This window comes from Aspergillus neoniger (assembly GCF_003184625.1).
Source record: "Aspergillus neoniger CBS 115656 unplaced genomic scaffold BO87scaffold_12, whole genome shotgun sequence".
Lineage (NCBI taxonomy): Eukaryota > Fungi > Ascomycota > Eurotiomycetes > Eurotiales > Aspergillaceae > Aspergillus > Aspergillus neoniger.
The window spans coordinates 572,764-592,379 of record NW_020291140.1 but is presented as its reverse complement, the minus strand read 5'-3'; the positions used below and the strand labels follow the sequence as shown (position 1 = coordinate 592,379).

The following is a 19,616-nucleotide window of genomic DNA, read 5'->3' as shown; positions in this document are numbered from 1 at the left end:
TCTATCATTTTTTCTCGGCAAACCAATGCCCAACCTATCCCACCGGCAATAATCAAATGGGCCTCTGGAACTAGATAATACCCTGTGGAGATAACCCAGAATACTAGAAAGAATAATAAAAGTAAAAAAAGAGAACCCCCACGCCATGCATCTCCTTGACCTGAAATCAGCCCACCTCCGTTCCCAAAGTCCAAACAATGAAGAATGAATGAAGCTATACGAGTTAAAATTGGTATCTAGAATTTTGTGTAATGAAGACGGCTGTGAGTAAAGTTGAGCTCATTTCGGCTTCTGGCCGAATTTCAGTTTCAGCTTGAACCCACCGCCACTGGGCGTGGATGGGGTAGATGGTGCAGTCGTTGGCTTAGGCTGTGCTGAAGAAGCCGGGGAGGGAAGGTTTGGTATGTGCAGCTTTGTTGGAATATGCTGCGATGATGGCTTTGGACTGAATGGTGTAGTACTGGATGCCACCTTGGACTGCTTGAATGTGATACGAGGGCCCGGTGGTCCCATGCCTTGCTCTTCGCGCTTGCGTTTCGGGGCGGCTGTTGTATCTTTGGAGGGCGTGAGTGTCGTGCGGATTTTGTTTGTTCGGACGAAGTGCATGCGTCCCTGGGTTGGGTTAGCAAGAATTCAGTAGAAATGCTGTTCTCCATGATACGTACCTTTCCGAGATGCTTCACGGTCCAGTAACGAGGGTATTTCAGAGACACCATCCGAGTCGTGATTGCGTCATAGAGAACCCTGCAAAGATCGGTAAACTCGGAGAGCTCGAGTATTCCAATGCAGGGAGAATTGCACGCCGCCCAAAGAGATTCTTTCAGCAGTTGATCGCCGGAGATCTCCTTCTTGAGCGCATTCAAGGCTCCGGTAACTGTCTGTCTCCGGGCAAGGTCTGCCTGGCGAACCTCGGTCGAAGATTCCTGCTCGATAATTAGGTTATCGGTGTCGCTAGCAGGCGCTTCCTCCTTAGTTTCACGGCCAAAGGCGACTGGTGCGAGAGCCTTCCCGAACAAGTTATGTAGGCGACACCTGATAAGGGCAGAAGAGTCGTTTGACATGGTGAAAATAAACCATCGCAGTAGTTCGGGGTATTGGAAGATGTCAAGCTCAATGAGGCATTCGAACGCATCCAAGCGGAGGAGATCGTATGTTCCAGCTCGAGTATACGGCAGGAATTGCATAATATCGAGGCTCAATATTTTGGCCTCCATGAGACGCACTTGGCAGCGCAAAGCGGCGCGCGAGTAGATGTTCTGAAAAGAGCTGGACCATTCATCCATCCTGCGATACCTATCAATTTCTGCAATGGCGTCTTTTTCCAATTGTTCTTCTGCCTGAGCCTCCAATACACGCTCCATGTCAAAATCGTCCACCTCGGAGGGCCTCTCAGGCTTGCCCAGCATGGCATGGCATAGCGATTCCATCAAGGTCGCGACATAGAAGTTGTCCGAATACTGTCGCAGCATAAGCGTCGGGTCAATGAGGTAATGGGTCATGTACTCACCTCGTTGTTTGAGTTGTCGTTGAACTTCAACTTGTCGTAAAGAAAACGCTTGACCCGCATGGGCGTTTTGCCGTTAGTGTCGCGTACTTTGGATATGGACTCAGGGATGGCTAATTGAATAAAATATGCTGCTCTGTCAGAGAAGTCATTGGAGCGAGTCATAGGAGATCCTGGAAGGCAGAACAGTTCTTGGAAAGCTCTTTCGAGGTGGAACAATCCGACCCAGTCAACAGCATCCGTAGCATGTTTCACCAGAGCTCGAGCGGCAGCCACCCGAATTCCGTAGAAATATCTTCGATCCATCAGTGTTCTGACGAATATGGTCGAAATGAGCTCGTGCTCTCGCTGGATCGCCATGTATTGCAATGACTGGATATCATATATTGTCAGTTCCAGTCCAGTCACCTAATGAGTAAAGGGGTTGACTGACCTCCAGCTGCGCTACAACATCTCGATCTTGCTGAAGCTGCGACAGGTACATGTACCCTGGCATCGCCAACGAAAGCTTGCATATCCACTCAAAATCTGCATCCATGCGAATCCATTCATAGGACTCTCTGCTCATTCTCTCTTCCTCTTCTTCGCTCCAATCCCTTAGTTTCCATTCAGCAACCTCTTCTTCAGTCTGCAAAACGTCACCGAGACAGTAAAGCAGAACATCTTCCTGAGCTTCGGCATTAGGGTCGCCGCCTGTTACGGCAGCTGCACGCTCCTTTTGTCGCTTGTTTCGTTTGAGACGCTTGTACTTGGTATTATAAGGTATGTCGAACTTCGTAACACCCTCCTTGATTTCCACGATGTGTTCATAAGGCGTGCCATCAGCTTCGTGAATTCTAATGGTCATAGATCCAGTAAAAACCGGCTGGATAACTCCTGCATAGACGCCGCGTATTTCTTCCTTGACATCCCGCATGAACGCATTCTTGTCTAAGTCGCGCGTACTTGAAGCATCAGCTTGCACCTGCCGGATCATCATTTCAACCACGAGCTTCTTCTTGTTGAATCGCTGCGTGGCTTGGAACCGAGGACATCCCGCCCCGTATACCCACTGCTGGAAAAATGAATCAAGCTTTGCGTGGCCGAGTCGCTCACATGTCCTCTGGAAAAGGGAAGTCGTGACGGCACCATTCGGTATGTCACCCATCCGGGAGTTCAGGAAAAGACGGGAGATGATGCGCGACATCGTTGCCTTGCCACTCGCTTTCGTAAGTCTCCGGTCCAAGATGAACAGAACGAGCGGGGCCTTGAGCGCTATGAAATCAATTTCGGACGGATCTATCGTCAATATCGTACCCATGTCGTAGAGCGACGGACGTTCGTAGTCCAGGTCACATACTCTATCAGACATCTGTTTCAATCGAAAGCGATATTCATTATTCCCGCAGAGCTTCCGCATGAACGTATCCGTGATGTACCAGGCGACACCGACCGTTACCCATGTATCCGTTGCCTCTTTTGGCACAATGTTTACACCAATCCACTGGCAGGATAGGGCGTGAACCAGGCTGCGAGTAGAGTCATACATTGGGTCGATAATGTCTTCGGGGAACAAGAGGCGGCTGCTACATATCGATAAACAAGCCGTGGGTAGTGTGGCATCAGGTGTGTCGTCCACAAAGCATATCTTATAGCTAGCGAACGGGTACGATCCATAAGACAGTGAGAAAAAGTCAATCGCCTTCGCCATAGGAAAGCAGGTATTCCTGACTTCATCTCCTCTTCCCGGGAGGCAGAATGCGTGCAACGGTATGGCGTTTAGACCAAGCTGTTCGTCTTGATCGCTTTCGCGGAAATCGGAGAGGTTGATGTATTCGAAAGGACCTACGGCAAATCCAAGTTGCTGGGCAGATAGAGGGGAGTAGCAGGCGAACGAAACCGTCTTCTTGGTAGGGTCCTTTGGGTCGATGATTTCATCCGTCAAATCCCCGGAACAGACGACAGACAAATCAAGAGTCTCATCATCCGGAGCGATATACCGTTCATGTCCAGAAGCAGGCTTCGAGCGACTGGTACCCGAGGCGCCGGAATGATCACGGGATTTCCGATCAAACATATCACCTAAGGAGCACGGGCACTTGATCGAGAATTCCCACGTACAGCGCGACAAAGGATCGTCGACGCAGGGGAAGAGAGGACAGCAAGCGCCATACCCCAGGGAGTTGGTTGTATAAGCGTGAGGATAGCGTCTGTCGCCACTCTCTAATCCGACAAACTGCAACCCATCCCGAATATTCTCAATGACGAAGTCGATGGTAACCGTGAGGGCCGTAAAGCGTGGAAGTGACGATTCGGCTGCCTTGGCGCTCAAAGGTCCTTCTGCATCATCAGCGGAACCCGTAGCACGTAAGGTCATTTGGTCTTGAGCTTCAATCGAGGAGGGATCAAGTTCGTCGATCCGGACGCTCTTGGGGACCGTAATGAGAAGGTCAGATTCTGGCGGAGATTTGAGTAGTCCATCTATCTTCGTCGCGAGGCGCTGGTGATAATGAGGGCCGTAAAGTTGAAGCGTGTCATAAGGGTCCGTGTATTTGATGCTAGGTACCTTGCCACTGACATTGATACGCCGGAGTTCGCCTTGTCGGAAACTCAAACGGATAACGCGAAGGTCTTTGTGATGCGGATGGATCGTGAGTTCCGTTTTTCCCTTGAGGCTCTTGCTGGCAAAATCGATCTCAAGCTCGACCTTCTGATGCGCGACGGTGAATCCCAGCTCCGGCCTGACAGGCCCAGCTGGGGTCTCCACGACGCCTGGCATGGCGCAAGATACTCAGTCGTGCACTGCGCCGCGAGCGCCACGATGGCCAACTACCGTCATGTCCAAGCTCCAGGAGCGATGACTATTCCCACCCGACCGCGTTGATCCCGACAGACACTTTTGTATGATGGTATTCGATCTCGTGTAGGCGGGGGCGAAGAGACTGTTCACTGGGAAGAGATGGAGAGCTGCTTCGACGGGCGGGGAACAACACCGAAGGGAAGCAAGCGTTCGAGGTGACCGTGACACTAAGTGAGGTTTGGCACGAAAGGACCGTTCGTGAGGACGGGGATGAGGAGGGATAGAGGAGAGACTGGAATGAGGAGTAGCACGAGAGGAGATGGACGACCTGGGACCGTCCCTCCAACAACCATCAAACTGAACAATCACTTTTCTATCTTTTTGCCTGTCGCGTTTCTTCTTTGCGGTCGAAAGCTTCCCTGCGGAGCTGGCACCGCCACGTGATTCCGATCCGCGGATGGCGCGAGGAGCCGCCCGTTCGTTCCTCTTTCGGTGCCGCATCGTCAACCGTTCGGGTCCCTTTTCTTCGAAACCCTTTTTAAACCTTTTTCTAAAGTCTTGGATTCATTCCCCTTCTCCCCTATACATCCCCCCTCCCTCTATCTTGCAGCATTCCGTTGTCTGTATTCCCCCTTAGTTCATATGCGATAGAGCGTTGACGTTGTCCGTTTGATTGCGCTTTGATTTCCTTTCCCCATCCCCGTCTCGTCCGTCTAGTCGCATACCGCGCGATATGAGCCAAGTTTGATCTCAACCCCCCCCCCCCCCCCAGATAGTCTTTTCTTTTTTTGCCCCAACATTCCAACTGTACATTCGAATTCAAGATGAGTGTAATATTCAAAAAGATCCAAGGTTCGTAATATCCTGCTGCAGCACTTATTCAGTCCAACGTAACTGTAGAGCTAATTCGTGTCGCGCATTGTATAGCGATCCAAGACTCGCTATCCGACGACGTGCTCTTGCCCCTCAAGAGCTACAAGTACTCGAGTGTCGATAAATCCTATATCTCCAATTACATACTGAGGCATTACGTACTGCTTCCCTGGTCCGATCTATACTTCCGACCCTGACGCTGACATGGGCGGGTTAGTGGAATGCATTCGTCGAGATCTTGCCGCTTTGGCTGGCCCCCAACATGGTCACTCTCTTGGGGTTTCTGTTCATCGTGGGCAATGTGATGCTCATAGAAGTCTACATGCCTGATCTCGTGGGACCTGTAAGATGACCCCGGAAGAGCTCTCTATGAGTACAGTGAGGCTAACATGTTGTCATTGTAGGCTCCTTCCTGGCTATACTATAGTTTTGCTCTGGGCATGTGGATGTGAGTATATGGCTACATGGTTGATGTGGGAAACCACTTCTAATAATGCTTCAAGGTATTCTACGCTGGACAACGTCGATGGGAAACAGGCGCGCAGAACGGGGACATCCAGCGGTTTGGGAGAGCTGTTCGAGTAAGTGGCCATCGAAGCATAGAATGAAAGGCTCTAACTCTCTTCAGCCACGGAATCGATTCTTTGAACTGCACACTGGCTAGTCTTCTCGAGACTGCTGCCATGGGCTATGGCTCTTCTCAGCTTGGTGCTTACACTGCTCTCGTCCCTTGCCTCGCAATGTACTTTTCGACCTGGGAAACCTACCATACCCATACACTCTATCTCGGCTACTTCAATGGCCCCACTGAAGGCCTTCTTATCGCGATCGCCATTATGATTGCCTCTGGCATCTATGGCCCTCAGATCTGGAGCCGACCGATCGTTGAATTCCTGAACTACCCGCAGATCTTTGGGAACAACTCGATGAAGGATCTCTGGGTCCCCATTCTCCTCCTCTCCTTCTTCCTCGGACACCTGCCAGGCTGCGTTCTGAATGTTATTGCTGCTCGTAGAAAGCAGAACCTTCCGGTCGCGCCCGTCTTCAAGGAATGGGTGCCGATGATTGTATTCACGGGCTGCAACATTGCTTGGCTTTTCTCTCCGTATTCGACGCTTTTGTCGGAGAACCGACTAGTCCTCTACTGCTGGACCATCTCGTTTGTCTTTGGACGCATGACGACCAAGATCATCCTCGCTCATCTGTTAAGACAGCCATTCCCCCATTGGACGGTGCTGCAGATTCCGCTCATCGGCGGCGCAATCCTAGCCAACCTTCCCCGCCTGGGATTCCCTATGGTGAGCGCCTGGGTGGAGCTACTGTACCTGCGCCTCTACCTTGCGTTCGCCTTTGTTGTGTACATGCACTGGGCATTCCTCGTGATCAACCGGATCACCACTTTCCTCGGAATCAACTGTCTGACAATCCGTCGCGACAAGTCGGCAGCAAGAGACAGGGCGTATCGTGAATTTGGCGAGAACCAGCCCCTCAACCCAAACTCTGAGCCCAGCAAAGGGGGTATCAAGAGCCATTGACTATCTTCCTATGATGCGTGTAAACAACGCATCTGATGGAATAACTACCTTTGTGTTCGCGATATATATAGAATGGCTGCCCAGTTTACGATCCCTGTTGAAAACTTTGGACCTAAGACTGCGCAACTGGAGATGGCGAGAGCAGAAAACTCGGGCTTTTCTATGATAATCAGACCCGAGCTGCAGCATCATTCTCTTTTTCCTCACCTGCTGGTTACCTTGGCGACGTACATGTCCTCCCATATCTACGATTATAATGTCCCCCCTTGGATTATGCCACCAGCATTCAGGCTGATGAACTTACGACATGAGTGGATGGATGACGCGGACGCAGAACAGTCGTCCCTAGTCAAGCTTTTTCCGGTATATAGTTGGATGATAGACAGTATAATAGCTCCTAATGAAATGATAGAGTTGTATAGAGTACAAAATTTTGGTCTTGCTGTAGCACTTCATGCAGTAAAGGTAGAGCCACCAACCAGTAACTGCAGAAAATGCGCATCATATGAATGAAATGAGATATACCCATCAACGAAGATCATGCGATGGCCGAGACCGATTAATTGGAACACCTTACTAAGGTATGCTCAGATCAAACTTTGAACTTTGTGACTGCGTCTCATTCCCCAATGTGAATCCCCCAAGAAACCTAATCAAGCCCAGACCTTATCATTATTATCAGATCGAGCCCTTGCCCTCCATCCCATCGCTGATAGCATTATAGTTCTCTTATAAAAAGCGATATATCAAGATCTGGCCTATTGGCTCAATGGTAGAGCGTCGCTCTCCTAAAGCGAAGGTTGTGGGTTCGAGTCCCATGTGGGTCGGAATATTCTTTTTTGCTTTTCATTTTTTTGAACCCATCACTATAAGGGAGTTGTTCCCGCAGTGGCATGCTACACCCCACTCCACTTTACTCTGCCGCAGCTAAATATATATCTCGAGGTTCGGCTGTACGCATGTAGGAATGTTCAGTTTTTCTGGTAAAGATATGGAATGATGTATTTTTGCATGTGGCCTAGTATAGTTCAACTGTGCTTATGTAGTATTTATTCCATTGTGCGCCTTTTGTTTGTCCAGAGGTCAGAGTAAACATAAATGGGATTCTAGTCTATATAATGATGCATCTCTATAAGCTTTGTGGTCTCCACCATGACAAGGCCAAACTATCAGATCATCGGAAAAGAAATCGCCGTCGATGTACTTCGAGGTCCATCTTTTCCGGGTCCGATAGCGTATAGCATAGCACTGCATGGTGTCCATCCCCTAACATCTCCAGAGACGTGTCGCGCACACGAGCATATTCTGGAATGAAGCCTGCTACCTCACCCTCACTCTCGATGGCAACCACCTGTCGCGCCAGAGTTGCGAAGAATCGAGAGTTATATGGCCCTTCGCAATGGGGCCAAGAATCTAGAAGGCTTAATGCTCGTTGTCGAGTGGGGAGATCTCGACAACGAAGACTGGTCCAGCCTAGTGGAGCAATGATGCCTATGTCGGCTACTATCTTGGTGAGATTCTGGCCGTACTCTGCCCTCATGCTGTTGATGATGCGCTCGCAAAGGTCCACGAATGTTCGGAACTGTGGTAGATAGTAGTCATATACGAGCTCTGACAGGCTAAGTACGGTTCCCAGATCCACCATTAAGACGATATGGTGAAGTCTTATCGTATCCAAGCTGCGTGCTTCTTTGATGGTCATCTTGGATGGATGGAATCGCGCGCTGAATGCCTCAAAGGCCGAGATATGTTTCATTAGCTGAGTCCGTAGCTTGTGGTGCTCGACGGTGAGTTGAAGGACGTCGGTCATTGGATTGCAGAGCAATGACCGGCAGGTGGTTCGAAAGCGGAAGACGACATTTCCTAAGGGATCTAGCTTGCCTTTCACGTCCTCCAAGCTTTGGAAGTCGAGTTCTTGGTTGAGAATATCAGAAGTCAAGTAGCCGTTCTGTGCTCCCAATCTAGTAACGGAGCCAGACACACTGAAGAACGCGGATTGAGCATCCAGCTGTGCGAATGCTCGCAGAAGTGTCCTTTCGGCAGTAGATTCTTGGGCCGGCTGGAATACTTTTGACATTACAAGGGTACGTGCCTCGTTCCCCTTGCGGTTCGCCAAAACCTGAAGCCCGTTCTGGAGATGGGTGAATGCTTTTGCCCGATTGCCCTGAAGGTATTCAAAGAAAACAAAGGTGACGCAGCACATAAGCACAGCCAAGCGAGCCTGAGGATCGTTTGACTGCAGGCGTTTTTGTAGGGCAGAAATGGCCCTGTTGTATTGCTCGAGAGCGAAGCGATGGTGGTCATTACGATCCAAGTCAACTTTCTGCACAAGCATTCCTCTAGCTTCGGAGTCTTGATGCAAGGCCCCTAGAGCAACCACTGCATGGCATACAGCGGTCTCGGCTTGGCTCATCTGGAGTGCCAGTCGCTGCCAAAGTTCCGAATCAAAGAATCCCACCAATCTAGGCACGGTATGTGTTTGGAAGTAGGTAAAACATCGACGTTCGTCTGCACTCATTCCGGGGAGACAGACTCGAAGCTGAAATTTTGGGCGACTAGCATTGCGCAAATGCCCGCCGACACTTGTTGGAAGTCGGGTGACATCGTACCCATCACAGGTCCGTCCGGTGGAGGTGCAGTTCTTGCAGGCTCCAGGAGCCTCATCGCATTTGACTCTTCTCGTCCGACAGGTTCGACATCCGGTGCGGGACTTGGGGGCATATTGTCTCCGTCTTTGAGTTTCCATTTCGGACAGTCACGAGCAACGGGAATTCTGCAGAAGCATAAACTTGGACCCTGAGTCAGACCATCGAGTGCAGTAATTAGTTAGCTCACATGCTAGTCGATTATGGTGACTAGGGGCGTTAAGGCATAGCTTAGTAAGGTGATGGTGAAGCTCTGTTGGTCAATAGATCGCCACTATCCCTGACCGGCAGCAATAGCACTAGTGCACTTGATGCCTCTCCAACCAGCATCAGTAATAACCTGCAGCAGTCAAGGCTGAGCTTATCTTGCCTTGATAAGTCTAGTTCTGTGGGGAAGGTATATTTACTAGTAGCTTCATTCGTGGGATAATCCTTGGTTTGTTCGCCTGTGTTAGCAATGCCCACAGACATATATACCTGACTGAAATAATACGACCATAGAGTACTGAGTAACTCTTGGCTGTCATAAAGAGAGATTGTTTTGCACTGTAGATGTGACGAGCATAGTATCGAGCGGAAATATATGTGAAGGAGAGCGTAGCATTAGCCTGGAACTTAGTAATGATGAGGCTCTGGGGCACCTGATTCCCAATGATCAATCCCCCCCATCACCGCAAGGGAGGAGGATCTTTCTCCGCGACCGGCATGACTGGTCCTCTGTTCTCCACGCCAATGAGCGTGGTAAGTACTATACTAGTCGTGTTAATTCTCCGGCATTCTGTCCGGACAACCGGTGATCTCGAAACAAGTCCGGTGCTCGAGATAAGTTCTTCCCCGCTTTGATAAAGTCTGATAACTGTCGTATGTCGCTGATAAGGCGGCGGCCATGCTAATAAGTCCATACATCTAGATCTCCATGTCCACACGAGGATGTTTTGGCACGATTTATCCTTTGAAACCATTAATACTTAGTGCTCCTAATAGGTCATAATCAGCATGGACAATTCCATAAAATCTGCGGCGCCCGTCGCTCACCCCCTTGATGATAAAGGGTTAGGCAGTTTTCAGGTCCAGAATGCAGATGAATTGCGCCTGGCGCAGATGGGTACGTTTAATGTTACCAAAGCCTCTAATTCCACACATCTAACGGAATTTTATCTTGCGATACAACAGGCCATAAGCAAGAGCTGAAACGCCACTTTTCAGTATGGAGTCTCATCGGTCTGGCTGCAAATTGTACCATCTCCTGGACTGGTGAGTCAACCACTACACTCTTGTACAAACATGTATGCTAGACGCCAAACAATCTAACCCAGATTTTAACAGGACTCGGTCTGGGTCTCATCACTTCCATCAACGCCGGCGGTCCCGGTGCCCGTACGGAGCCCCGTAACTCTAGAACAATGCCATGAGATTGACCTTCCCAGTTATCTACGGATTTATCTTCGTCTTTATCCTGCAATGCTTTCTAGGAACATCACTAGCGGAATTTGTTTCTGCGTACCCAGTTGAAGGTGGGATGTATCACTGGATTGCAGCCATTGCTCCAAAGCGGTACAGCAATGTGTTAAGCTTTGCCACTGGCTGGAGCACAGTGTTCGGCTGTAAGGACCTCTACAATATCTGCTAAGTGATCTGATGCTGATGTCTATAGGGATATTTACCACTGCCTCTACGAACCTCGTTTACTCGTCGAACTTCATCGCCCTCATTGCCTTGTACAGACCCAACCTTGTTGTGCAGCCTTGGATGACTTTCGTTGCGTACCAAGGGTTCAACGTCATAACCTCTGGAATCGTCATGTTTGGCAACAAGTGGATGCCAGCAATCAACAAATTCTCATGTTGGTATAAGTTTCTCAGTTTCTGTGGCTCACCTGCTGATATGATTGATGGAACAGTATGCTACCTTCAACTAGCCTGGTTCGCCATCCTGGTCACCGTCGCAGCCACTGCTCCCAAGCACAACGACACAGAATTTGTCTTTCGAACCTGGATCAACGAAACCGGCTGGAATAACAATGTCGTCTGTTTTATAACGGGCCTAGTCAACCCTCTGTACAGTCTAGGCGGCCTAGACGGGATCACTGTATGTATTCCAGTTCGCGTTGCGTGGAAGTAGATACTAATTATAACCACAGCACATCACTGAGGAAATGCCAAACGTAAGTATCACACTTTAGCTCCTGATCAGAAGCTAAACCATACACTGCAACAGCCAGGAAGAAACGCTCCTTTAGCCCTAGGTACGCCAATCAACTCCGTTCCTCTAGAACTAAACTAACGCAACTGTCTCCTTAGCTTGCACACTCGCCATAGCATTCGTCACCGGCTTCACCTACCTCCTCAGCCTCATGTTCTCCGTTCAAGACTACGCAAGCCTCGCCGACTCCCCAACAGGTCTTCCCCTCGCAGAGCTCTTTCGCCAGGCAACCCAAAGCCGCGGGGGCGCCTTTGCCCTCGTCTTCCTTCTCTGGGTTGCAGTGGGACCATGCGTGATCGGCTCACAGCTGAGTATGACTAGACAACCTCTTCCAAGCTACGAACCAACCAGTCATGTATTAACGATGTAACCCTCATAGGCACCGGACGAATGCTCTGGGCATTTGCCAGAGACGATGGACTTCCTTTCTCCAAATTGTGCGCTTCCATGTCAAATCATATAATCGGACTAACGGACACTAACCCTATCTTCAGCTGTTCCAAAGTCAACAAGCGATTCGGAGCTCCCGTCAACGCCCAGCTATGCGTGGGCATCATCATCGCCCTTCTCGGCTGTATCTACCTTGGCTCCAGCACCGCATTCAACTCGATGATGAGTTCTGCTGTGTACGCACTCCTCCACGTCCCACAGCCCCTAGAAATCAAGCGCAAGTTCCCCTGAATTACTGACTCTCCCCGCAGAACAATCAACAACATCGCCTACCTCGTCCCCATCCTCACAAACGTTCTCCTTGGTCGCAAAACCATGCACCGTGGCCCATTCTCATTGGGATACGCAGCAGGAATGACGGTCAATATCATCACTGTTGCGTGGCTGGTCTTTGCTATTGTGTTTTTCTCATTTCCTTATGATATGCCTGTTACTGGTGAGTTATAAATGATACCTTTGTTTCTAATTTGTGTTGATGTCAGATCTTATCCGTGCTAACTTCTACATGACAGCCTCGAATATGAATTATACGTGTGTATGTGTCGGTGGGTTCCTGCTGCTAGAACTATTGTGGTGGATTGTGGCAGGGAAGAAGTATTCGAGACGGATGGAGAAGGTAAGGGAAGAAGAGATGAATGCTTCGCAGGCGGTGGTGGTTGATCTTGTGGGGAAGAGCTGAGTTTGTGGTTTGGATTTTTGTCTTGCGTGGATTGACTGAGGTTTAGTCAAGATTGAATTTATGATCTATGATTGTGTATTTATTAGGAATAATTGGGTTGTTCTGGACTATGATACTGCATGTGCCCCGTACATGCATATATGGCTATTTATGGCCATTGAGGCTAATTTAAATCCTTGACGCTAAGTAAAGTATACTGTGCATATGCATTGCGGATGGCGGGAGAAAGTAAATGTAATAACAGCGTCGCAATTCTTGCATGCCTGCAGTGCAAGGTGGCTGACGTGTTGAAAGTCAAGTCATGATTGTTCTGAGTACTGAGCTAGAAGTCAATTAAACGCCCATATCCGCAATAGGAAATATGGCGGCCACATGTAGCGTCCGATGGACGAATTGTGGAAAGATGATTAGCGGTCTCTAAGCCTCTCAGAGCTTCGATCCTTCAATTTCAGTTTCGTAAGCAAGACGGCCCCTTCAGCTGCAAGTGAAGATGCATCTGCTACCGTCCAGATGAATGGGGTAAACTTTGAGCATTAATATATAGCAGCTCAAAGGCTGCATTAGTGCTATCGCTTGTCTAGTCGATTTCGACCCTACATTTGCAGGGGTTGTTGTCCCTACTTGGATGGTCACCCAATGCAATAATTATCCGAGGCAGGCGTTAACATCGTCGAGTCCGTTATATCAAATAGGTGTAGCTAGATATTGACTTCAGTGATATGCTGAGATTAACACAGTCTCCCGAATAAGAAATCTTTGACGACTGGTGAGCTGGAAAATTCGGGGTTCAAGAGGACACAGCTATGCCGATTGATGTTAGCTATCAGCCACGGACAAAAACCATGTTCCTGCTGCTTACTTCAAGAAATATTCCAATCCAACCCTGCGGGACTCAAGAAACGAAGGGCGAAATTTGACTGGGTGTCATCCGTCAGTCAGCCTCATGACTCGTGTGGATTGTCTCAGACGTACATATAACGCTCTTGGGAGGAAGAGGAGGTAAGGCATTCTTCGCATGTGGGAAGGATGCCACCAATCGTTGTCGCAAGTCGTCGAATTCGGAGTATCTAGGGACAGAAATATTAGCAAAGACCAACGATTGAGTGCATTTCCCAAGCTCACCTTAAACGAACGGTGATGGGACCACCCTGCAAGTCATTAGCGCATAGATCTCCTAAGAGCATGGTGAGATAGCATCGCATAGCAATGACGAGAGCCTGGAGAGAGAACGCTGACGTACATCCAGTGTCTGTATCCTGCAATTCCACACGACATAGGATCCGATGCCCGTCTTGCCTTGTACGACGACATGATCATCGACAACCACACTTTTCGCCCACAAACCACGACTAGTCTCGCAATCTGGATCCTCTGTATGGTCCTCTAGTGTAATGCCTGGCGCCTGGTCGAGAGAGATGTGTGAAGCCCTGGATGCGTTTCTATGGTGACTCCAATACGGCGGAACTATGCCAGACACCGGACGGTCCTTATTGGAGAGGTCCTGTGCCCGAGGAAGGATCGATCCGTTGCTCACAGCGACCCCGTCGGAAAGGGATGCAGCTATAGTATCATTGTTTATGATGTCCGAAGGAGGGGACGAGGATTGGGTAGGTGAGGAAGGGCGAGGTTGGTGCGGAGGCACGGAGGCGATGTCCTCATTCGCTGGCTCCATCCATCTAGATATTCGGTGGACGGGACAAATGCGAGCCTGGCTGTCACTAATAATAGGTTGGTAAACGGCGTGCAACCACGAAAGAGGAGATGAGTGGCGGGGGATGGCTAAATGTTTGGTCACTTACGGGAATTACTAGTGAAGCTTGCTGGTACAACAGGAGGTCTGTGTACTGCGTTTCAAAGCCACAGGGTGTCAGCCCGGGTTTAGGTCAGGTATAGCTCGGTATGATACCCGAGAGTGAGAGAAGCGGAGACTCTGAAAGGAGGGGGAAGGGATATTGATAAGATAGAATGTCTCAGACGGGGGAGGGATTGCTGCTTGAAGCCCATGGATTGACGATCGATATCAAGCCATTGCACCGGCCACGCTCCGTGTTCCGAAAGGAGCCAACGGGGATCACGGGACCACGTCGCCCAACGCCTTCCCAGAAGGAGCGAGTCATGTGCTGCTTATCTAGCACCCGCAAAGACATACTGTAGTTACTGTAGGTCTGTTTGGTATGGGTGAAAGTATGATAAATTACCACAAGACATCTAGTTCGAAGGTTATGCTTTTTGTTTGAAAGAGATCTCCATTCTGCATCAAAAATGAGACCCAAAAAAAGGTCACGCAGGAAGCTTTCTTTGTGCAGCAGAAGCAAGACTCAAAATCTCTCAGGATTAGACTAGTTAATCTGGATAATCCAATTCCGGCCGCATTATTTCCCGCTAGCCAATTTGGCGCAGACTAGTTCATTCCTCCTAGTCCCAACTAGGGCTAGTGACCAGGGTCCACGCTAGAAAAAGCCAAGAGTAGCCTTGCCCAATCAGGCATTCTCCAGTAATGGAGGATCGCCCAGTCGGGGTCCTTCAACTGAGACAATGCGGGTTCCCTTCCCCCCCAATCCTGCTCCAGCCGAGGTGCGGTTGCTTTCCCCGTCCCCGTCGGCTGTCAGCCATCTGGAAAGATTCACCCTATCAACTGGGTCTCTTTCTGAGACATCCTCACACCATCAGAGGCTGGTCTGCTGCTTTCTGTTCCATGCAGAAGTCAGGCGCGCTGGCAAATTCTCCCAAACCTGCAGTCAATGGCTGAACGATAACTAAACATAGCAGCAAAGCAAGCAGGGAGGAAAGAGGGGCCATGTTACCTGACAGGCTAAATCGATATTGCAACCCGTCACCGAGGGTTCAGACAGAAACTTAGTCCTATCTGCTATCGTACTGTATGGAGCTTTTGCTAGATGACTTTCCAATCGGCTAGTGGTACCAACTCGACCGGACTCTCTTCCGGCGTTTCTTGTCTTGCTCCCTCGCCTCTGTCTTCAACCTGTTTTGGCCCCGTCGTTGTCATTCCCCCTGTGGGTAAAGAGTCATACGGTCAATGGGACCGAATTCCAGTCATGAAAAGAAAATAAGAAAGAAGGAGACTAGCCACTCACTTAGCTCTTGCCAACCCGGCCTGGAATTTGATGGCTGGATCCAGAAGAAGCCGTCTGGAGCTTTAGGGAACTGATAGCGCCGCCACCACCCCAAGCTGACCTCGCGTAACGGGCGAAAAGTAGTACGGTGTGCGTGAATACTTATACCGAGCTTGGAGCGCCAGCTTTTTCACCATTTATCGCTTGCCCTCTTGGCTTTCTAATTTCTTTTCTCTCGGTTCTCCCTCTGGCAGTCCTGAGCTCTTGCTAATTTCCTATTTGAGTTCCCCGTTGTTGATATCACTAGCAGCTCACTCCATCAAATTGGCATACTACCCTACCTGTCCAAAACTCTACTACACTTCAAGCTGCCTTAGACTGAACACGTATGTGCGAGGCTATCATATCTCCCAGATTCCCATTCATTAGTTACAGAGATCAACACTGACATCTTGCATCGTCGTCACAGTTCAAGGTCCTTTCTTTCAGTATCCCTCAAGTTCCGCTGTCGTACCCACCGCTTTTACGCCACTCGATATGCTTCTCCTCCGTCCCCTCATTGCTATAACCTCCGTGGTTGGCCTGGTTCTCTCGCAAAACACCTCCTCCTCCATTGACCCCAATAGCGTCCCGATCCAGACAAGAAGTATGTTCTCTCTGCAGGCTATACTATGGTGCCAAATGTCTCATCTGACTGTGTAACGATAGACCAATGGTGTCAGTCTCAGACCTCGTCATGTCCATTACTTTGTTATCAATTGCCAAACGCATCGGGCTCACCCAAAGAAAACACATGCGACGCTGTAAGTGCGAATGATTAACCTATCTATCCAATGTACTTCATCTTGACTGATGCAATGCTGTTTGAATGCAGAAAACTCTCCAATACCAGTGCATCTGTAGCAATGGCCTGAGTCCCAACTCATCTCAGTACTCACAGACCATCCCATACTTTATTTGCACTGAAGAGAATGACGAATGTGTCACGAATTGCAATGGTGACTCGAGCTGCCAGTCAAACTGCCGGTCTGAGCACCCCTGTGGTGCACAGAACCCCAAGCGTGTAAACGTCACGTCTACCGCTGCTTCCACTACTGCCGCAGCCACAACTTCCCTTCCGCCATTTACTGGAGTCCCTGATAAGGGAGCAGCAGCCAGGCCGTCAACTGACCTTGGTCAGATATATGGCCTGGTTGTAGTTGTGGGAGCTTTCCTGGCTGGGTTTACGACATTGCTTTGAGACCAGGCTACAAGTCAGTATGAAGTTAATGCCATCTCTACCAAGTCCACGGTTGGAACATTTGTAATGGGGTATACCGGATCTATGTAATAGTCACTTTTCGCGCATGTTTTGTTGATCTCTGAAATAAGCTTCTTTCTTCACTGAGAGCGCTCGCAGCTAATTGATGGAGCGTCTTCTTTCAAAGTCGACACAATTTATGTAATGGGAATCCATGAGACCATCCACTCTTTCCAGATCTAATAGAGACTTTGACCCAGGCGTGCTACATTCGAGGCAGTAGTGCGCAGTTTCTGATGTCCAAATGAGATACAAACAATTTAGCCAGCTGGGAGCAAAAGGCTGCAGGGGATGGCATCTACTGATAGCTATGTTGCGAGACGAGCGACTGATTATCCCCGAAAGGTATCCCTGGGCATTTGTTGCTTTTGAGTCAGAACGCAGCAGTGTGGTGAAGACAAAGTGAGTCGAATTTGAGTGGAGATGTACCGCATGATGGTCATTTACAGATTCTTAACACTCCTTGAAAGAAGAAGTTCTCCACCTTTTGCTCTTGATGTACTAATACTGTTCTTCCTGGGACATTCTACCAATAAGAGGGTCACTGTCGACGACTGGGACGAGATTTACTCAACTTTTACTTGACTTTCTTCCCACAAAGCATGACTTATGTGCATCCTTTTTTCTCAGAGAGGTCAACAATATCCGCACTCAGAGCAACAACAACCTCTCTTCTCCAAGTATTGGGGTCTCTGGTTGGCCGGGGCAGGTCACCCCAGTGTTCCTGCCAGTTTGGTCGACACGGAACCCATTCACTTCTTCCTTTGCAACACCTCTCCTTGCACTGGTTCTATTTCTCCCTCGGGGACAGTCTTCTACTTCTCTCACACATCGAAAGGACACGATCATTTATTTCATCTCCGGCTACTACTCGGGTCTCTTGATCACCTCTCGTTTCTTAAAGCTATCTCTCATCCCATAACAACCTTCCATTTAAATCTTGAGTCTGAGAGAACGAGCAATAGCCGCCAAGGTGCTCTTTGCCTTGTCTTGTGTCTGACCACCTTATCGTCGTCTTTGAGGTTAGGCGTCGTGAGTTTCGCTTTCTGCATAATCAAGATGCCTGGTGACCGCGTAAGAGCAGTCCTCATCGTCAGCTACAATCCTACTCTAACAGCTACTTTAGGGATCCCGTTTCTGTCGTTTTTGCTCCAGACCTGGTCACGAAGATACGCATTGTAACTTCCTTACACTTTGTCGGGGCCTCTATGAACTTGTACGTTGAACTGGCTGTTACAGCGCGGCTACTAATTCTCGTGCAGTCTCTCATGGTATCGCACCGGCCTGGAACCAGAGTTAACCTCACGGAAACTCAAAGAGCTCTCGATAGAATCGTGACCCGTCGTAACAGAAACAGAAGGCGAGCTATAAGACGGCGCGAGCGTGTTCGAGCAAGAATCACGGATGTTGTAAGTACTCCGTGAGCTGAATTGTCAAAATTGCACAGTGCTGAGTACATCTGTTCAGGCAAGGCGTGGAAATCATGCTCTAGATATTGTATGTACTCTGCAGCTATTTGACAGGGGCTAGCCATGAGCTTATGCTAAGGCCATCTGATATAGAGCCGACGCGGTCCTATCCATGCTGCCGCATCAATGCGCAGGTAAGATACATGATTCTTTCCTGAAATATGGTGACTGATGGGATAAGTGTTCCATCAACCATGCTGAGACTGCCTGCTATTCCCCCGACTGCGTAGGTGGTCCATGATCCCTTATTCTATGTTCTCACTAATTAAGCTGGTTAAGACTGACCTCTGGCCCCGCGAATGCCCAAGTCATTCCAGGGGAAGAAATGACGTTGCCTGCTCACCACCTACCGAGCCTACCTGCCCCTGAGGCAGAGAGCGTATCATCAGTCCCAACTGCAACTAGGTATGTTGTTTCGAAGCCATGCTACTTGAAGAATGATTATCTGACTGTTGTATTAGTGACACTGACGTGACCATGGGTGTCGAGTAAGTATAATCCCATTCTTTGGTGCCGATCTCCGTAATAACACGCCAGAAGAGAGCTTGAAATTAGTACAAACGCATTAGATGCCAGGTAGGCCCCATGTGGAGTATGGTAGAGAATTATACTGATTGCAATTCTCTCTAGTCGGTCAGAATCTGCGGATGATCTGATCGTTCTCGATACGCTCGACACAGCTGATGATTTCGTGGTGATAAACTCAAGTCAGACTAACGAAATAATCGAAAATCACTGCGCAGAGTTGTTTACTATTGTGTAGCAAGTCCTCTTGTGACCAGGAAGGACTGGAGGAATCTCACTCGATAATTCGCAACGTCTGTGACAGCTGCTGCAAGTCCCAGCCATGAGAGGAACGAGGTCAACGTTACCAGTAGCCGAATGCGGGCGTTATAGGCTGCTTCGCTTTCCTTGGAGGCAGCTCCATCTTCGTCACTATACATGACAGTTGTTTTGCAGCACAGCTACCTCTTCGCAGTGTTTCTAGGGCTTTTAGTGGGGACATGGACTGTTGCGAAGACTGTTGCGAACCTAATGGTAACGCAGAATAGCTGCGAACCGCTGCAAGGGATATTCGGGAGAGACTTTGTATCTAGAGATACAGC

The 19,616-nt window shown here is 49.2% G+C and overlaps 7 protein-coding genes and 1 non-coding gene across 8 annotated transcripts; 5 read left to right on the top strand and 3 right to left on the bottom strand.

The window, feature by feature from the left end:
- Nucleotides 1-31: 31 nt before the first annotated feature.
- BO87DRAFT_332545 (transcription initiation factor TFIID subunit TAF2) lies at nucleotides 32-4,645 on the bottom strand. The gene is made up of 4 exons (XM_025620371.1): nucleotides 1,938-4,645; nucleotides 1,508-1,876; nucleotides 666-1,457; nucleotides 32-612 (listed from the first exon to the last, which is right to left on the bottom strand). The coding sequence occupies exons 1-4, from the start codon at nucleotides 4,260-4,262 to the stop codon at nucleotides 280-282; spliced, it is 3,819 nt and encodes a 1,272-aa protein (XP_025480974.1). The 5' UTR covers nucleotides 4,263-4,645; the 3' UTR covers nucleotides 32-279.
- Nucleotides 4,646-5,058: 413 nt separating this feature from the next.
- Nucleotides 5,059-7,090, top strand: BO87DRAFT_332543 (sn-1,2-diacylglycerol cholinephosphotransferase). The gene is made up of 6 exons (XM_025620370.1): nucleotides 5,059-5,135; nucleotides 5,211-5,314; nucleotides 5,374-5,499; nucleotides 5,561-5,604; nucleotides 5,660-5,737; nucleotides 5,785-7,090. Exons 1-6 carry the CDS (start codon nucleotides 5,108-5,110, stop codon nucleotides 6,689-6,691), a joined length of 1,287 nt encoding a protein of 428 aa, XP_025480973.1. The 5' UTR covers nucleotides 5,059-5,107; the 3' UTR covers nucleotides 6,692-7,090.
- Nucleotides 7,091-7,446: 356 nt separating this feature from the next.
- On the top strand, nucleotides 7,447-7,518 carry BO87DRAFT_t127. Its single transcript has one exon. It is a non-coding gene; the product is annotated as a tRNA-Arg (tRNA).
- Nucleotides 7,519-7,865: 347 nt separating this feature from the next.
- On the bottom strand, nucleotides 7,866-9,437 carry BO87DRAFT_385748 (Zn(II)2Cys6 transcription factor; the record flags this gene model as incomplete). The annotated part of the gene is made up of 1 exon (XM_025624736.1): nucleotides 7,866-9,437. One exon carries the CDS (start codon nucleotides 9,435-9,437, stop codon nucleotides 7,866-7,868), a length of 1,572 nt encoding a protein of 523 aa, XP_025480972.1.
- A 603-nt stretch (nucleotides 9,438-10,040) lies between these two features.
- On the top strand, nucleotides 10,041-12,796 carry BO87DRAFT_375672 (putative choline transporter Hnm1). The gene is made up of 13 exons (XM_025623106.1): nucleotides 10,041-10,441; nucleotides 10,510-10,590; nucleotides 10,663-10,713; nucleotides 10,764-10,940; nucleotides 10,991-11,179; nucleotides 11,237-11,424; nucleotides 11,477-11,500; nucleotides 11,554-11,581; nucleotides 11,637-11,849; nucleotides 11,918-11,975; nucleotides 12,033-12,164; nucleotides 12,240-12,424; nucleotides 12,501-12,796. Exons 1-13 carry the CDS (start codon nucleotides 10,333-10,335, stop codon nucleotides 12,665-12,667), a joined length of 1,602 nt encoding a protein of 533 aa, XP_025480971.1. The 5' UTR covers nucleotides 10,041-10,332; the 3' UTR covers nucleotides 12,668-12,796.
- A 599-nt stretch (nucleotides 12,797-13,395) lies between these two features.
- Nucleotides 13,396-14,339, bottom strand: BO87DRAFT_306269 (uncharacterized protein; the record flags this gene model as incomplete). Its single annotated transcript, XM_025619358.1, has 5 exons — nucleotides 13,396-13,468; nucleotides 13,527-13,584; nucleotides 13,640-13,734; nucleotides 13,790-13,815; nucleotides 13,908-14,339. 5 exons carry the CDS (start codon nucleotides 14,337-14,339, stop codon nucleotides 13,396-13,398), a joined length of 684 nt encoding a protein of 227 aa, XP_025480970.1.
- Nucleotides 14,340-16,199: 1,860 nt separating this feature from the next.
- On the top strand, nucleotides 16,200-17,448 carry BO87DRAFT_375667 (uncharacterized protein). The gene is made up of 3 exons (XM_025623105.1): nucleotides 16,200-16,387; nucleotides 16,450-16,544; nucleotides 16,616-17,448. The coding sequence occupies exons 1-3, from the start codon at nucleotides 16,279-16,281 to the stop codon at nucleotides 16,979-16,981; spliced, it is 570 nt and encodes a 189-aa protein (XP_025480969.1). The 5' UTR covers nucleotides 16,200-16,278; the 3' UTR covers nucleotides 16,982-17,448.
- On the top strand, nucleotides 17,317-19,363 carry BO87DRAFT_30791 (uncharacterized protein). Its single transcript, XM_025619415.1, has 10 exons — nucleotides 17,317-18,115; nucleotides 18,168-18,257; nucleotides 18,304-18,450; nucleotides 18,509-18,538; nucleotides 18,604-18,644; nucleotides 18,692-18,736; nucleotides 18,790-18,915; nucleotides 18,972-18,998; nucleotides 19,048-19,086; nucleotides 19,141-19,363. The coding sequence occupies exons 1-10, from the start codon at nucleotides 17,651-17,653 to the stop codon at nucleotides 19,271-19,273; spliced, it is 1,143 nt and encodes a 380-aa protein (XP_025480968.1). The 5' UTR covers nucleotides 17,317-17,650; the 3' UTR covers nucleotides 19,274-19,363.
- Nucleotides 19,364-19,616: the final 253 nt, after the last annotated feature.

Coding starts and splice junctions, on each gene's coding strand:
- BO87DRAFT_332545 (XM_025620371.1), bottom strand. CDS start 4,262: ATGCCAGGCGTCGTGGAGACCCCAGCTGGGCCTGTCAGGCCGGAGCTG. Junction 1,877..1,937: donor ATGTTGTAGCGCAGCTGGAG/GTCAGTCAACCC, acceptor TATGATATCCAG/TCATTGCAATACATGGCGAT. Junction 1,458..1,507: donor ACGACAACTCAAACAACGAG/GTGAGTACATGA, acceptor ATGCTGCGACAG/TATTCGGACAACTTCTATGT.
- BO87DRAFT_332543 (XM_025620370.1), top strand. CDS start 5,108: ATGAGTGTAATATTCAAAAAGATCCAAG. Junction 5,136..5,210: donor AATATTCAAAAAGATCCAAG/GTTCGTAATATC, acceptor CGCATTGTATAG/CGATCCAAGACTCGCTATCC. Junction 5,315..5,373: donor ATTACATACTGAGGCATTAC/GTACTGCTTCCC, acceptor TGGGCGGGTTAG/TGGAATGCATTCGTCGAGAT.
- BO87DRAFT_375672 (XM_025623106.1), top strand. CDS start 10,333: ATGGACAATTCCATAAAATCTGCGGCGCCCGTCGCTCACCCCCTTGAT. Junction 10,591..10,662: donor TTGTACCATCTCCTGGACTG/GTGAGTCAACCA, acceptor AGATTTTAACAG/GACTCGGTCTGGGTCTCATC. Junction 11,976..12,032: donor GGACTTCCTTTCTCCAAATT/GTGCGCTTCCAT, acceptor CCCTATCTTCAG/CTGTTCCAAAGTCAACAAGC.
- BO87DRAFT_375667 (XM_025623105.1), top strand. CDS start 16,279: ATGCTTCTCCTCCGTCCCCTCATTGCTATAACCTCCGTGGTTGGCCTG. Junction 16,388..16,449: donor CGTCCCGATCCAGACAAGAA/GTATGTTCTCTC, acceptor GTGTAACGATAG/ACCAATGGTGTCAGTCTCAG. Junction 16,545..16,615: donor AAGAAAACACATGCGACGCT/GTAAGTGCGAAT, acceptor GTTTGAATGCAG/AAAACTCTCCAATACCAGTG.
- BO87DRAFT_30791 (XM_025619415.1), top strand. CDS start 17,651: ATGTGCATCCTTTTTTCTCAGAGAGGTCAACAATATCCGCACTCAGAG. Junction 18,539..18,603: donor GAAATCATGCTCTAGATATT/GTATGTACTCTG, acceptor CATCTGATATAG/AGCCGACGCGGTCCTATCCA. Junction 18,916..18,971: donor TCAGTCCCAACTGCAACTAG/GTATGTTGTTTC, acceptor CTGTTGTATTAG/TGACACTGACGTGACCATGG.